Source organism: Harmonia axyridis, chromosome 2 (assembly GCF_914767665.1).
Source record: "Harmonia axyridis chromosome 2, icHarAxyr1.1, whole genome shotgun sequence".
Taxonomy (NCBI): Eukaryota; Metazoa; Arthropoda; class Insecta; order Coleoptera; family Coccinellidae; genus Harmonia; species Harmonia axyridis.
The window spans coordinates 63805312-63823734 of NC_059502.1; the positions used below are offsets into that span (position 1 = coordinate 63805312).

The 18423-nt window shown below is 35.1% G+C and overlaps 1 protein-coding gene across 1 annotated transcript; it reads left to right on the forward strand.

Moving 5' to 3' along the window:
• Positions 1-2058: 2058 nt before the first annotated feature.
• LOC123673804 (glutamate receptor 1-like) lies at positions 2059-16771 on the forward strand. Its single transcript, XM_045608491.1, has 13 exons — positions 2059-2348; positions 6470-6622; positions 7285-7542; positions 8021-8274; positions 9888-10256; positions 11201-11422; positions 11941-12061; positions 12202-12296; positions 13342-13932; positions 14916-15160; positions 15754-15859; positions 16255-16467; positions 16567-16771. Exons 1-13 carry the CDS (start codon positions 2240-2242, stop codon positions 16642-16644), a joined length of 2814 nt encoding a protein of 937 aa, XP_045464447.1. The 5' UTR covers positions 2059-2239; the 3' UTR covers positions 16645-16771.
• Positions 16772-18423: the final 1652 nt, after the last annotated feature.

The following is an 18423-nucleotide window of genomic DNA, read 5'->3' on the forward strand; positions in this document are numbered from 1 at the left end:
CTGATTTTATTTGAATTTTGTAGGTTTATTCACTTTATACAACCCTTCAAAACCTTTAATGTTATGTTAATATTTTCAGGGCAGTACTCGGGCTATTGAGTTTTTTCTTTCAGACTCCGAAATCTTTAATTTTTGGGAGATATGTCGTTATTGCCTTGGAAAATACATAATTCAATCTAGTGAATAAAATTTTTACTTTTAGTGGTATACTTTTTTTAAAAGAGTAGCAAACGAATTCATGTTCTAAGTAAATTTTTTGGAATAATTTTGTCTCATATTAAAATATGATACAACGAACAGTGGCGTACCCAGACATAAGCCTCGGGGTGATATAGAAAAAAAATTTCAAATTTTCCTTCTTTGGAAGAAGTTTTCCAAAGAAGTTTGCTTACGAATAATGAGATTGTGATATATAAGGTTGTTACATATAATGGATATTCCTCCTGGGTACGCCACTGACAACGAACAGAAATGGACGTAGTCGGCTATGTATCGCACTATTTCTGTGATGTTTTGGCAGCCTTAATAACTTTGACCTTTTTTGAAAAGTGGATGATAAGGAATGACTTGACAAGGTGAGGAACTGTCCATTCTGTTCAACATACATATTCTAGTATTATAGGTTCGTTTCCTGAATTATTTGTTTCTTTATTTTTGGGAAAATAGTTGTCTCCCGAAAAAAATTGAAAAAAATTGAGACTTATAACGACTGTTTTTTTTCGAGGTATATAACTTTAAGTTGGCATTACTGTTCAAGATGGCAACCGATTTAGTAGCTGTCAAGTGATTTATTCTCCGTTTGGTTTGGCAATTCATCATGAATAGACTCACGCCTGAACAACGTTTGCAAATAGTGAAATTTTTTTTCGAAAATAATGGTTCTGTGGCGGAATACGTATCGCGCACTACGTCCATTTTATTTTGTTTAGCGATGAAGCGCACTTCTGGTTGAATGGCTAAGTCAACAAACAGAACTGCCGCATTTGGAGTGAAGCTAATCCTCAAGTGTATGTCGAAACACCGTTACATCCAGAAAAACTGACTGTTTGGTGCGCTTTATGGGCTGGTGGAATCATTGGTCCGAACTTCTTCAAAAACGATGATGGCCAGAACGTTACAGTCAATGGTGATCGGTATAGAGCCATGATTACTAACTTTTTCATTCCTGAATTAAACAACCATGATGTCCAGGAGCTGTGGTTCCAACAAAACGGCGCAACATGTCACACAGCTCGTGTACAATCGTTTTATTGAAAGACACGTTTGGTGACCGCCTAATTTCACGTTTTGGACCTGTGAATTAGCCTCCAAGATCTTGTGATTTAACACCGCTAGACTACTTTCTGTGGGGCTATGTAAAGTCATTGGTCTATGCGGATAAGCCACAAACCCTTGACCATTTGGAAGACAACATTCGCCGTGTTATTGCCGATATACGGCCACAAATGTTGGAAAAAGTAATCGAAAATCGGACGTCCAGATTGGACTACATCCGAGCCAGCCGTGGCGGTCATATGCCAGAAATCATATTCAAAATGTAATGCCACAAGATTATTTTTCGGATAAATAAAATTCATGTCAATCGAATAATCCATCGTTGTTTTATTGCAATTTAAAGTTCTATTTCTATAGCTCTAAAAAAAACACCCTTTACTTCAACGAATATAAAGAACTATTTTATACACCTTTACTACTTGTTACCTGCCAAAGTAACCACAAACCGAACTCGCCGGACTTCTTCATCTGTGCAAGAAACATTCACAGAAAAACTTTCAGCTTTTATAATATGACGAAGGTCTGGCTCTTATTAGGAGGAAATTGAGAACACTGGAATTTCAATTTCAATTTTGACTGATCAATTGACTGAAGCAATCAAACTAATCAAATCTGCCTACATCACGTCATTAGTGATTTTTGAAATTTTTCCCCCAAAATATTCCGAAAGTTTTTCAGTGAAAATTCTTAATCGAGACATACTTTGTCGAATTCCCAATCATCTTAGACGCAATATACCTAATAACGAAACAAATTTCTAATTTTATTGATAACCTCTTAGGAACAAGCTCCAAACGTAAGATGCTGTTACCGTATTATCAGAGATGAAAGTTCGAGGATTAACGATGAATTATCATATACATCCCCGATGATTCCGGGGAAACGATGAGAAATAATCGAAGAGAAAGGTACGCGGCTGCGTACCGACGCCGGGCGTCGGATTTACCTCTGTGAGATTTGGTCCATGAGTGAGGCTGCTACAACTGAAGAGATGAGTTTCAAATGTATATCAACACTGTTTCTATTCGTTATTGTTATAAATGTTGACGCCACTGGTGATAAGATACCATTGGGTAAGTGGATTTTGCGGTTTTTCATTCATGAAATTAATGTTTTCTTGGATATTTTGTTTACTTCTTGTAGGTTATAGGGAGATAAACACCTAGAAATGTTAATTTTCAAGGTAGGGCTGAGTATCAGCTGGAATATAAACCAAATTGAGTTATATAAAATGAAATTAATACATATGGGGTACAACATGAATGAGTTTATGAGATTTCAATCCTTCGATATCTTTCAGCTTTTAGGTATAATAAGCCACATTAAAAGTTTTAATTGCAAATTTATTGTCGTGGTAAAAATTCATGCAATGAAATTGAGTTGTTGGTTTAATAAATTCGACAAACAATTTATTTGTGTGCGATTTCAGTTAGTGTCCTTTTCTTCTTAATTAAGATAGTATTCATGAACATTTGACTTCCGAAAAGTGTCTTTCCCGCACTCTACTGCTTGCCCGGCTCACCAATAGCAGTTTCATGCGGGAAAGTACCACTTTCCGCACTTTTAAAGAAAATATGTAACTATTTTTGATTAATTCATCAATACAGTATTTTATCTTATTTATTCTCGACATAGAAACAAACCATGGAAATTACAGTCAGGGACTCGCATATAATTTTTTCTGGCTAAGACGACGCAAAAAATTTAGGACTTGATAATCTTCAATTCCAAACAGATATGCATCCAATCTTTCTTGTATGCAATTGGTGAAGATATAATCAAAATTCAAGACAGGACATTCCCGAGTTGGAGGTACAAACGAAAATGAGAGATAATTGGATAATTTCAAGAATGAAAAGTTTCATGAACATGGGAGCGAAAACGCTTTGTTTTCAAGATACAGGGTGTTTTTTGTGTTCATACTTTTTTGTGATGATTATACGAGATGAATGATTATTAGAGCCCTAGTGTCCTTCTTGATATTACGATTATTAGGTTTTCTTTATCTTTTATATCGTCGATAGTAATTTTCATCAATTCTTCTCGTATACAGGCACCCAATCCAAAAATTGTTAGGTACCGTCGGTGTCGGGCTCTTTCTCCAAAAATGAAAATGACCGAATACAGTTTTTCAAAGAAAACACGCTGGGATGCGAAATTATCCGGTCATTTTGATGCACGAGTGTAATTCGGGGGAATATTTCCCGAATGAACTGTTACATCGCTTGTCAAACTGATGTAGAATGGAATTGCCATAGATTCGAACTGTGTAAGATGCATAGAAACTATGCATCTATGAACAGAACAATTATCGCAGTGCTGTTTCGCTTCCTACAATGCAATTATCGTAAGTAATTGCACAAGTGCATCAAAATTACCGATAATTTTGCATGACAGCGTGTTGTCATAAAAACTGCTTGAGTTCATTTTCACCCTCCACCTTCGGTGTCAGGCTCTTTCTCCAAAAATGAAAATGACCGAATGCAGTTTTTCAAAGAAAACACGCTGGAATGCGAAATTATCCGGTCATTTTGATGCAAGAGTGTAATTCGGGGGAATATCTCCCGAATAAACTGTTACATCAATTGTCAAACTGATGTAGAATGAAATTGCCATAGATTCGAACTGTGTAAGATGCAAAGAAACTATGTATATATGAACAGAACAATTATCGCAGTGCTGTTTCGCTTCCTACAATGCAATTACCGCTGTAAATTTCGATAATTGTTCTCCACATACATAGAATTTTGAAGAGGAGGGAAATATTCGCTGTAATTTTCGATAATTGTTCTCCATATACATAGAATTTTTGACAGGAGGGAAATATTCCATGAAATGAGCGATTTGTATTCGGGTGTTATTTCTGTAACCGAAAATTTGTAAAATTGCTATTTTTGGCAATCTCTGCCAATCAGTGACGGCTCGTCAGGGTCGGCAGGGTCGGCCGGGCCGACCCAAAAATTATCGGGAAATAGAAAATAATTCTAGATATTCAATTCATTCAAACTCAATCGGAGTTATCGATTTCGATGTCCAAATTCCCTCGGTAATGAATATTTCCACTCAGAACAGGAAAATATAACTTATACCGGCCAATATTTTCTTTCGGACCCACCTAATATTCGATTTCCAAAGCATCCAGCGTAGTTATTCCCTTTCATAAATTGTAACAAACCACAATCGTAAATGGTTACTTTTCGTAACATCACCCCAAACAAGTTATTCCAGAATTGTACGTGACACCGTAACATTAGGTCTGAAATGTAACGCAAATGTTACAATTATACAATTGCAACTCCTGGAATGTCACTGAAAGCATCTCATCACGTTAGGTCGGCCAAGCGCCGATGGCGGAACCAGCGCTACCGAGAGCGCTACGTAAAGGAAAAGATACTACGACATACGCCCAGAATACGACCAGTCAGTAGAACGGCACAACAACTCGATATTAGGTCGCTTCCCAATACACAGGGTCGGCTGGCCGGTTATCCTATTGCAGAGTGTGAAGCAGCAACTTTTCACAGTTTATATCAAATATTTGATAATTAAATGAATGGTTAATTATGAGACATTATGTCTTAATCAGAAAAGAACTTATTTATGCCGTTCGATAGTAGCTATTGATTTTCAGATCATGAAAATATAATTAATATATTCAAATGAATGGTTAATTATGGGATATTACGTCTTAATCAGAAAAGAACTTATTTATGCCGTTCGATAGTAGTTAGGTATTGATTTTCTGATCATGAAAATATAATTAATATATTCCTAACTTTGAAAACATCCTGATTTCAAGATATATATATATATTGTATATATATATATATATACAGGGTGTTTCCTAAACATGCGGCAAAAATTCAGGGGGTTGTTCCTTGGACTATTCTAAGAATATTTTGTCCTTTGATGATTTTTGAAAAACCTATTTGTTTCGAAGATATAGGGGAAACAAAATTTCAGATAATAACATTTTATTATGAAAAATTACATGAAAATTCAACTCAACCTACAAAAACTGTTGAAAATGACCACCTCTAGCAAGCATACAAGCATCCAATCTTCTCCTCATTGACTGCCGAACCCTTTCAAAAACACCAGGATCATCACAAAACGAATTCAAATGAAAACCGTGTTTAATCTGTATTCCTTTACAATCTGCACTTATCAATTTTTAGTCAAAAAACTGGCCGTTTTTAGTAATTGGAATGTTGTTAAACAAATTTAAAAATAAATTGTACCTACTTAGTAAACACAGTGCGGTACGCATTTTTATTTAAACTATTATTAATTTTAAAAATATGAAAAATGTTGTTCGCCCTGTATCTTCGAAACAAAGAGGTTTTTCAAAAATCATCCAAGGACAAAACATGCTTAAAATAGTCCAAGGAACAACCCCCTGAATTTTTGCCGCATGTTTAGGAAACACCCTGTATATGTGGCCGACCCATATCTCGAGGGCACGAGCCGTCACTGCTGCCAATCGAACCAATATTCAAAACTACAACTTATCAGCACAAAACAATTCGCGAAGAATTTCTAAAGGAACTAACATTGCCACAGAAAATATTTTACGTAGTTTTTATGGTACCATCTGGAAAACACAATTTTATGGTTTCTTTCATTTTCACATTTCATAGTTTAAAAGCGAATATAATTATTATTATTGTAACAAGATTTGGAAATATTCGAGAGAATATTTTATTATGAATATCGGTAATCACATGATTATATTTTTCTGGTTTAATATCTTCAAAAATTTTGGAAGCAGTAACATTTCGTAATAGGGAATGAAGAGATCTTTCGAAAGATGTGTCATAATTGCATTTTTCCCATTCCAAAATTGGGGGTTGTTCCTGTCTTTCAAAGTGGGTTGAAGACAGGGTTCGCATTTATATGAAGAAGAATGACAATTTAAAATTTAAATTGCTGCGGGATTTTTCATGAATATGTACAGCAACCAAAATAATGAATTTATTCCATTCGGCTTTTCCACACGGTATGGTTAATACTCGTGGTGATTGATATCGTGACGAAATTTTAGAATTCAAAGATAATTCTCCAAAAGAGTGAGGCGGAAGAGGAAATATGGTATATCAGCCTATCAGCTTGAAGGAAAAAAAATTCGGAATTCAGATGAATCTTCAATTTCCAGTGAAATATGAATTATTTTGAAGGACATATTCTCTTCCAGGTGCAATCTTTGAGCAAGGAACAGATGAAGTGCAAACAGCATTCAAATTCGCAATGCTCAACCACAATCAGAACATTACTGGAAGAAGGTTTGAACTACAAGCCTACGTGGATGTCATCAATACAGCTGATGCATTCAAATTGTCCAGATTAAGTGAGTATTTCAAAATAATCTACGAAATAATTAAGCATTTTAATATTAATGTCAGACTTAATAACATTGAATTAAATTTAAATTGAATTAAATTAAATTCAAATCAAAAAATCTATTATGTTACACTAAAAGATGATAAATCAGGAGTTTATAGGTGAACCCATATTTAATACTGCAAGGAATATACCTATCGGACAAACAGGAAGATAAGTAAATATTCAGAATTCCTTCAACGAATTGATCTACGTGATTTTTGTGCCAAGTTTCATAAAGTTTTTTCGAGTAATACACAACTGATTCAAAGAAAATTTCCACAAAAAATGTTCTGACTACTGAACAGCAATTATTTCTAAGATGATATGACTTTTGGGCAGTCGTTTTACTTTCTGAAGTGAACCTTCATTTTTCAGCTTTCAAGAGAGCATCAATTGAATATTCACACTCTAAGAGTTCACACCATTAACTATTTACCGAAAAAACTCTGCGATATGCTCTTCTATTGCACTTTGTTAATAGCACTGTTGTATAACATTTTATGAAATAAAGAGTGAATAATAATAAATGTAGACAAAATAGATCGTCGCTATCACATCCATCTTGTTCAATATGTTCGTAAAATCGGAAAAATACGAAAATCCAATAAATTCAAATTTTTTTTGCAGTTTGCAATCAGTTTCAACGGGGAGTGTACTCAATGTTAGGTGCAGTGTCTCCAGACTCCTTCGACACTCTGCACTCTTACAGCAACACATTTCAGATGCCTTTCGTAACGCCGTGGTTTCCTGAGAAGGTGTTGGCTCCTTCCTCAGGCTTCTTAGATTATGCAATATCCATGAGACCAGAATATCACCAAGCAATCATCGATACTGTACGATATTACAACTGGGATAAAATTATCTATCTTTATGACTCCAACGATGGTAAGGGTTTTTTCAACAACATCTATGCGCTCACTAGTTTCAATTTTAGTGATTGTTACACATAAAACAAAATAATAAGGAATCAATTGATCTAGTTTTTTACATATTGATTGAAGAGGAAAGAATTTATAATGCCATCTAAATTCCCAATGATTTCCCTCAATTTTATCCTCAAATTATTTATCAGTCTGGAGGTACCTACTATATTTTATGTAATTCCCATAATTTCAAGAATTCCAAATGCTACTTGAACACTCTGATTATGATCTATTTCGTAGGAAAAATTTGTTTTATTATAAACTCGTGAATAATTTGGTAATTTCGTTTCTTTTCATGAAGTCACATAGGTAATATAACTATTGTAGTTATCATTTGTCTTCAAAATGAGAAAAATAATTAATAGGAGAAATTAGGCTACTGAAACCTGAAATACCTGAATACTAATTAAATTATCTGACTCCATTGTTTCTCCAACAAGGCCTGTTAAGATTGCAACAGATCTACCAAGGCCTGATGCCAGGAAAAGAAAGTTTTCAAGTATCTTCCGTGAGAAGAATTGGAAATGCCTCCGAAGCCTTGCAATTTTTGAGGAGACTAGAAGAGCAAGCTCGTTGGGAACACAAGTACATAGTGCTGGATTGTACAGCTGATATGGCAAAGGAGATTGTTGTTAGTCATGTTAGGGATATAACTCTAGGAAGGAGAACATATCATTATCTACTTTCAGGATTGGTGAGTAAGAATTATTTAGTAGAAAATCTTCTAAATTAGTTATCGCAACACCCCTCATCCCCATTCAAACTCAAGGGGTTGTACTCATCCCTGTTAGGGAATTGAAGTTACGAGGATGAAAAAAGTGGAAAAGTTGTTCCCCCCCGAATCAGAAACTGACGGGTCCGAGCGATTTTCCACATTTCCATATTGAAGTTGGAAAATCGTGGTGTTAAGTTTTCGTTGGACCACCCTGTACATATATGCATAGCATTGATTGGGCCGTATTCATAAGAAAAAGGTTATGCTTATACTTGCAGAATATAAAGGAAATCCTTCAGCTCGCATTCATAATATTCCGAGTGAAATATTATACTAATAGAGTATGAGCATATCCTTCACAAAAAGTATTTGGTTATTCATAAACGTTACCTTTTACTCTAAATGAAAAGGATATCCTTCAATAATTTTGAGTGTGGTCAGTAGCAGACTCAGTCGTATAGTGATCAGTTGTAGCGATGGCAGATGTTGTGGAACTGAAAGAGATTAAGCACTACAAAGAGCGTTTATCAACACCTGTTCGTGATTACAAAGAATGATATCGGTTTCAAGAGGAAAATGTGCAATGGCTTGCTAACAGATTTTTGTGAATGAATAATGCTGAAACTCGAGGAGGTGCGTTATCATCCGTCCTAAAAATGAAGATATGTTTACGCTATTTCAGTGATCCTGGGTATTAAAAAGGCATTGGTCAAGAACTGGGTGTAAGTCAAGCTACATTATCTCGAACAGTGACTGCCATAATTGACAGCATAGTGGCGCAATCAAATTACTGGATAAAGTTTCCGTCTACGAACAATGCACTTATGGATGCCAAACAGTTATGGCAAAGCAAATATAGGTTTCCAACAGCAATTGGCGTAGTTGACTGTACCCACGTAGGAATTCTGAAACCAAATCGCCAGTGATGAATATGTCAACCGGAAAGATTATCCTACACTGAATGTGATGCAAGAGAAATGTTCACTAGTACCGACATTAGTTGGCCTGGTTCGGTCTACGATTCAAGAATATGGAGAAATTCACAAATAAGGGTTCAATTACAAAATAAAAACAACGTCGTGCTACTTGCTTATGCTGGATATGGTATAGAGCCGTGGCTCATGACTCCATTCCGAAACCCCGCTCCAGGTGCTGAACTAAATTATAATAACTTTTGAAAAAAGATAGAGTGATAATTGAACGTTGCTTTGGTCAACTGAAACGTCGACTTCCTATTTTGCAACATGTTTGCCGAGTGAAATTGGAGAATGTGCCAAAAATAATTGTTGCCTGTATTGTGCTTCATAACGTGGCAAAAACTTTGAAAGATATCGATTATGCAGCACCTGAAGAAGAATTGCCAGAAGAAGATCACACACAGTCACAAGCCAACATGCCAACAACCATTTACTTATTCTTGCAAGTATGAGGTTATCATTATGAATACGAAAAAAAGGAAATGCTTATACTCTTACCTTTTTCTTCAATTCAAAGCCTTATACTTCTACCTTATACTTACAAGGATATTCTTTAGTTTTTTTAATACGGCCCATAGAATTCCAACTGATATCATAGTGTAACGGCTTTTCCAGGTAATGGATGACAGATGGGAGAGCGAAGTCATCGAATATGGAGCCATAAACATAACAGGATTTCGCATTGTCGACAGCACCAAAAAACACGTGAAGGAATTCCTGGAAGAATGGAAGAAATCCGATCCCATGTCAGCTCAAGGAGGCAAAGATAACATTTCGGCACAGGCAGCATTTATGTACGATGCCGTGTTCGTACTGGTTGAAGCTTTCAGCAAACTTCTGAGGAAGAAACCGGATGGTTTCAGGAGTACTACGAGAAAAGGACAGACATTCAGTAATGGAACTAGGGGTGTAGATTGCAACACGTCCGGAGGTTGGGTAACTCCTTGGGAACATGGAGATAAGATTTCAAGGTTATTGAGGAAGGTATGATTCCTGAACAATTCACTCCTTTCCAGTAGGTACTTAGGTCAATATATTTTAAGAATTTAAGTGTTACATACAGAAGTTGTCGTACCAAACCGATTTGATATTCATGAAATAAAAGCTCTATACGCTGATAGATTTTAAATATTCGATGAAATGAACTAATCAAAAAAAAAAAAATAACGAATTGGACCTACTATATTATAGTTGAAGTTTAAAGAATTTGCTTCAACATTTGCTGAAGTACTTGCTTTAGCACTTTCTTTGAAATTTATTATAACATTTACTTTAGCATTTGCTAAAGCACTAATTTAAGTAATATAATTTGTTCGACCACTTCCTGAAGCACTTACTTAAGCAATAGCATTTGTTCAAGCAATCGCTAAAGCACTTGCTGAATTACTTACTCAAGTAATTGCTTTAGCATTTACTTGAGCGTTTGCTTGAGCATTTACTTGAGCATCTGCTTTGGCCTTTGCTTTATCATTTGCTCTTTCATTTGCTTCAGAATTTTCTTTTTACTGAAGCAATTGCTTTAGCAAGTGCTAAACCATTCATTTGAGCATTTGTTAAACATTTTCTTGGGACCCGTTTTCTTAGCCGATGTCATTTCGACGTTCTTCAGGTTGATTCTTTTGTCCTTCAGTGATTTACTGATTCACATTGGTACAATAAGCAACAGAGTTGACTAGCATACTTTTTCTCTGAAATACTCTACTATCATTTTGTTAGAGTAACTATATTCCTATTTGCTAGTAATTTGAAAGGGTAGTTCGAAGGCAGAATCAAAGCAGCAGCTGGAAAGACACATTATACTGTGCTTAAACCAAACTACATCACATTTCAGACAGCAATATGTTATACAATAAATCGAATTTAGAAATATTCTACAGAAATAATCATGTTGTACGTATTGTTTTCACTGAATTTTCTTTCTTTTTCAGGTTGAATTAGAGGGTTTAACAGGCGAGATTCGGTTCAGTGAAGATGGAAGAAGACAGAATTATACTTTGCACGTGGTGGAGATGACAGTTAATAGCGCTATGGTCAAAGTTGCAGAGTGGAGTGATGACACTGGTTTCACTCCTGTCGCAGCTAAATACATCCGATTGAAGCCGCCTGTGACAATTGAACGCAATAAGACTTACATCGTTACAACCATCGTGGTACGTTAAACAATATTATTTATTTACACATAAAAAATTTAGCCGAATATCCAGTACCTAGTATGAGTTTTCCAGAAAACGCCGATATGAGATAATTTATTTGGAGATCATCCTTAAGAGGGGTCTATACCGTTTAAGCGATGAGTTCAAAAATTAGGACACTTCATTTTACGCTAGAAACCATCGTTTTTATGAGGTTTTCACTAATTTTTATTTTGAAGAGTTCGTCATTATAGAAAGTCCTTATTCATTAATTTTTTCATATGAATATTGGAATTGGTCTTAGGAAATTTCATGAAAATGATATGCCGCTGCAACGGTAGCATTGACGGTCATTCAGCTGGTATAGTTTTCCATTGTTGATAGCATATATTCCTCTTTCAACTAATAAACATCCTTTTCTTTCAATATTCAAATTGAATCTCTCATTGGAAAATCCTTCATAATGAATATTATTTCGATTGGTGTTCAAATCGAATTTTCCGTTCAATTATCTTATACTGTCATCATTTCTACAGGAGGAGCCCTACATAATGCTGCGCCAAGCAGAACCAGGAAAAATTCTCAATGGAAATGACAGATTCGAAGGATACTGCAAGGATTTAGCGGATCTCATAGCGAAAAGGCTAGGAATAAATTGTGAGTCTAAAAAATATTTTATATGATTCATCGAAAAAATTGATTTCTGATTCCATTCCAGAAAAAAATATTCCAATTCACTGATTATGAAATTCTGGCCCTCAATATGATTATAAATTATTGAATATTTTTCATTCCAGATGAATTGCGAATAGTTAAAGATGGAAAATATGGAACTGAGAATCCTGATGTTAAAGGAGGTTGGGATGGAATGGTGGGAGAATTAGTAAGACAGGTAGGTACTTAATTTTGGAGAGCTCGATCGACGAATTGATCGCTTTATCGTTTCGATAAAATGTAGGTTTTTTTTTTCATTTTAAGGCAAGAGGCCCAGCTCTTACCCCAGCCCATCGAAGGGCGCGTTTGGATTTTGCGAGAGAGCGTATCCATTGGGAAGAGGCTGATTGGGAAAGAGTGCACTGAGCATATATATCATGTGGACGTCTGTATACAAGAGAACGTCGATCACAATGGTAGAGGCAGAATCTAGACTCATCTGTGAAGAGAACTCTTTCCCAATCAGCCTCTTCCCAATGGATATGCTCTCTCGCAAAATCCAAACGCGCCCTTCGATGGGCTGGGGTAAGAGCTGGGCCTCTTGCCGCGACACGAGGCTCAAATCATATTCTCTGAGGCGATTTCTTATTGTCTGAGTGCTAATTTGCACCCCATGAGTTTGCTCAAGCTGATTTTGAAGGAGGCGAGCGTTGCAAACCGTTGTCTCAACAAAAAAACTCTCTAGTAACGTTCTTGAATATCAGTTGTTACCCGTGGTCTACCCTGTCCTGGTCTTCAGACATTCATACCTGTCTCCCTGAATCACTGCAACATTCTGGACACACTTGTGTGGGAAACTCCAAACCTTTCTGCAATTCTTGTGTATGTCCACCCTTCTTCTTGCAAAACTACCGCTTGGGCACATTCCTCTTGGGTCAAATTGCGTGTTTCGCGTTGCATAGTGATCGAGTGTAGAAAATCAAATGAAAGAAAAACTATTGATCACTAGAATTGATCGAGAACAACTGATTTCAGAATGGAACCAATACATTCAAAATCTAATAATCTCATCTTTTTTTATTCCTGCTGGGAAAAAACATCTGTATTGAAGAAAAACGTTGAAAGTGGATAACATATGCATGCATAATTCTGATAAAAATAATTATCATTGAGGACACCTTCAGTTGTAGAATAAATTTGAGATTTCCATAATATGCGTTAATTCTTTTACGCAGAGTATTATGATTTGAAAATGGATGAAATCTAATTTTAATTTATTTTAGGAAGCCGATCTTGCAATAGCACCAATGACTATAACATCGGAACGTGAAAGAGTTATCGACTTCACTAAACCTTTCATGTCCCTGGGAATATCCATAATGATCAAGAAACCCATGAAGCAACAATTGGGCGTATTCAGCTTCCTGAACCCGTTCTCCAAAGAGATTTGGGTATGCGTCATATTCAGCTTCGTTGGAGTAAGCATCGTCTTGTTCACCGTCTCTAGGTTCTCACCTTATGAATGGCGTCTTCTTCATCTGACTGGAGAACACCACGAGATTTCTGGTGCTCATGGAGGCCACGGAGGATCCATGGCTAACGATTTCACCATGATGAATTCGTTGTGGTTCTCTCTGGGGGCTTTCATGCAGCAAGGATGCGATATATCACCTAGGTCAACGTCTGGAAGAATAGTGGGTGCTGTTTGGTGGTTCTTCACCTTGATACTGTTATCTTCCTACACTGCCAACTTGGCAGCTTTCTTAACAGTTGAAAGAATGGTCACTCCTATCAATTCGGTAGAGGATTTGGCACATCAGAACGAAGTGGAGTATGGTACATTAGCTGATGGTGCAACCTACGATTTCTTCAAGGTTAGTAAAGAAGTCACATTTGGTAAGAAATAGAAAAGAATTACCCACAGAAGAACTTATTTTTGTTATTGGTAGTTCGATAAGATATTTTATATTTATATGAACAAAAATAAGGTACAAACCAATGCAACAAGTCGATATTTAGTAAGATTTTTAGTCTTATATTCAAGTTTTAGCTCAACTTTCAAGTTATCTATAGATGGAATTATTAATTTCAACTAGCATATTCAATATTTTGCCAAGTGCTGGCTTATAAATTATCAATACAGGTTAATCAGAATTTTGGTATTAATTATGAAAAATTTCGTGCTCGAATCTTTTCAAATAACCAAGATTCATTAAAATCCATTTCTTCCCAATATTTTGTTTTTTGGTTCATGGCTTCAAGTGCACTAGTTCATTCTTAAGAGATAAATGAAGGCCGTAAATGAAAAAATTTTAATTCGATTATATCTCTTCAATAATATCTATGACCTGTTATGAGTATCATATATACCATGAAAATTATTGAAAGAAACTTTTTAGAATTTCTCGAATATCTCAAACATAAAACAGGGTATAGCGCAATATTTGAAACAGTCATTCTTCAGAACCACCCTGTAACTTGAGAACGAATCAATATATTTATTATCTGATTTCTGATGTCTGTTTCAAAAAGAGAGATCGGTTCCTGAAGATTTTTTCTCTGAATCATATAGTTCTCGAGATGCTTTCAGTGATCATTTTTGTCTCCTCTAGCTTCTTGATTTGTGAGACTGATAATATTAAGAGTCAAAAGTTCTTTTCAACAGAATCTGGACATAATACACTGCATAATTTTCACGTTGAATAAATTTTTTCTGTGTTGCTGTCATTTTTTCATCGAGGCATCTGTTAGATGTAATGCTCTAATAGATTACTTAAAGTGAAATATGTACTGGTCATGCCTCTTTCACCGACTGTACATTAACGAAAATTCTATATTATTATGTTTTTCATTATAGAGATCGCAAATATCTCTATACACCAAAATGTGGGAGTTCATGAACTCCAGAAGTCATGTTTTCGTCAAATCATACGACGAAGGTATCAATAGAGTTCGACAGTCCAAAGGAAAATATGCATTGCTCATAGAATCACCGAAGAACGAATACATCAACCTACAGAAACCTTGCAATACCATGAAAGTTGGGAGCAATCTCGACGCTAAAGGATTTGGTGTCGCTACTCCTTTGGGATCACCTTTGAGGTAACTAATGAATGCAACATTAATTGAAATTAGATTCAAATATACAGGGTGTGTATATAATTTATAATGTTTCTTTATTCATAGTATAAGGAAAGGATAGTAAGCCAGTGTAGTGCTTTTTTCGATTTTGTTGATGTTGAGGGCAATCTAGTTGTACTCATGTTTTACTCGAATTTTACTGTCAAAAATTGGTCCGTAAAGTGGAGCCCTCTGAAAAAATCGGTGTTATTTTGAAGAACTAAAATATTTGAAATAGAGTGGTCAGAAGATTTCTATATTTTGATATTTTTTCTGCTCTGTAATAAGCATTTACGCCAGTGGCGTGTATTTGTGATAACTTAATAATAACATAAAAATTGTTGGCAATGTCATGCGACTCCTTTTCAACCACGCCACTGAATGAATTATCGTATTATTTCTGAGCCATCTATAGCTCATGATTCAGTGCCATCTATTATCGAGTTACTTCTCCAAATCCAAATCCAACTACAGTAGCGACCCCTGGTGACTATTTCCTTGCCGTCAAACGGCGGTTGGCTTACTATCCTTTCCTTATACTATGCTTTATTCTATTGATGATATCGTTGTTGTAGGGACGCCGTAAATCTAGCAGTACTTTCTTTGAAAGAAAATGAGGAACTGACTAAACTAACGAACAAATGGTGGTATGACCGTTCACAGTGTTCGAATGAAAAGCAGGTATGAGACACTAATATTAATAATAATCTCCGAAAATCATTAATTAGTTTTAAACTTTTCGCATTATCGATAATAATAATGTTATTATATCTAAGTCTCGGATGAATACAAATAAAATACAAGGCATACAGTTTCATTTCATTTTTTAACCTCTTTTGATTTCTGAAATTATTCTGATATTTCTGAAAATTACAGGATTTGAACAGGTTTTTTTCTTACTATTGGCGATTTATTCATTTAGTATTGATAATTTTGCGAATTGAGTTATATCTAGTTCTATCATTGTAAGATTAGATTGTTGAAAATTCTTAATATGAAGGAGATTTTCTTGGTTTCTGTATTTGTTTCGTTTCGAGATTCTGATAAAAAAAACACATGGTTTTTTTATGTTTCAGGATGCTACAAGAAGTGAGCTTTCTTTAAGCAACGTAGCAGGCATATTTTATATTCTTATCACAGGACTTCTTTTGGCGTTATCTGTTGCTCTTATAGAGTTTTGCTACAAATCACACACAGAGGCAACAAGAGCCAAAATACCCTTGAGCGATGCCATGAAAGCCAAGGCACGCCTTACCATCGGAGTAGGCAGAGATTATGACAATGGAAGGGTAGGTTCATAGATTTCCATATTTCATGGATATTTGAGCTGAAAATGAAAACATATATTTTTGAATAAATACCTCAAAAACTTATATTTTCTATTTCAGTATTACACTCCTGCAAACCAAATAGCTGGTGGAAATGAACAAGAGCAAGCACATAGTAACACACATACGCAGGTGTAAACTTCGAATAGGTCATGAATATAAGTTGTCGAAATATTGTTAACTGATATTCTTCGGATTGTAAATATGGAAAAAAATCCTAGTTGGATGCAATGCAAGCCTGCATATTTTAAATCGGATATGCTGTTAAAATTAGTTATTTATTATACAAGGGAAAAAAGTATTAGATTTTAGCTCGAGGTTATGTTGTCTCCCGACGCGAAGCGGAGGGAGACAAAAAACCGAGAGCTAAAATCTAATATTTTTCCCGTGTATAATACACTATTTTTTTCTGTGACAGGAAAAACGACAATTTAATAATGAAAGAACATATAATAACAATATATTAAAGTCAGAATGTTATCGATATGAAATTTGAATTTTTAAACTAGTAAGCTGCAATTAGACCTGCGTTGCTAAGGGAAACTTCAAAGTAATCAAATATCTGTCAATTTAATTTTGTGATTTGTTTCAAAAATTGCGAACTCAGTTATAATTGTTTAGTAGTTATTTTGTTGAATAATATAAAGTTAAAAAATGTCTGATTCCGAGTTTTCTTTGACTCCACCGAAGTTGATAGAAGCAGCGCAAGTAGCGTCACGAAAATTATTGCCAGCTAAATCGCGGAAAATTTACGAAACCGCGTATTCAAGATTTATGGAATGGAAAATGAAAAAGACATGCAGTTCCTTCTCGGAGACAGTGTCATTGGCTTATTTTCCGGAACTGCCTTCAACAGTGTGGTCGAATTATTATTATTCCTTTATCTCTATGTAGATAAATATATATCCGGGAAAAAAGTACTCACTTTTTTCCCGGGGAAAAAAGTAATTTCGTGAAAAGTCATATTTTGTTACCTGTCAACAGATATAAAATGTCAAATTTTTTTCCCGTCACAGAAAAATAGTTATTTATTATACAAGGGAAAAAAGTATTAGATTTTAGCTCGAGGTTATGTTGTCTCCCGACGCGAAGCGGAGGGAGACAAAAAACCGAGAGCTAAAATCTAATATTTTTCCCGTGTATAATACACTATTTTTTTCTGTGACAGGAAAAACGACAATTTAATAGTGAAAGAACATATTATTACAATATATTAAAGTCAGAATGTTATCGATATGAAATTTGAATTTTTAAACTAGTAAGCTGCAATTAGACCTGCGTTGCTAAGGGAAACTTCAAAGTAATCAAATATCTGTCAAATTAATTTTGTGATTTGTTTCAAAAATTTCGAACTCAGTAATAATTGTTCAGTAGTTATTTTGTTGAATAATATAAAGTTAAAAAATGTCTGATTCCGAGTTTTCTCTGACTCCACTGGAGTTGATAGAAGCAGCGCAAGTAGCGTCACGAAAATTATTGCCAGCTAAATTGCGGAAAATTTACGAAACCGCGTATTCAAGATTTATGGAATGGAAAATGATAAAGATATGCAGTTCTTTCTCGGAGACAGTGTTATTGGCTTATTTTTAGGAATTGGCACAACAACAAAAGCCATCAATAGTGTGGTGGAATTATTATTATTCCTTTATCTATATGTAGATAAATATATATCCGGGAAAAAAGTACTCACTTTTTTCCCGGGGAAAAAAGTAATTTCGTGAAAAGTCATATTTTGTTACCTGTCAACAGAGATTAAATGTCAAATTTTTTTCCCGTCACAGAAAAAAATTGTTTTCACGATCCATCTAGAATAATGTTTGTATCACAACAATTTCGTATTATGAACATCATAATATAAAGGTGTCGAAAATATCACAAAAGGTAAAAATTTGAAACTCATTCGAATATTGTTGTGAT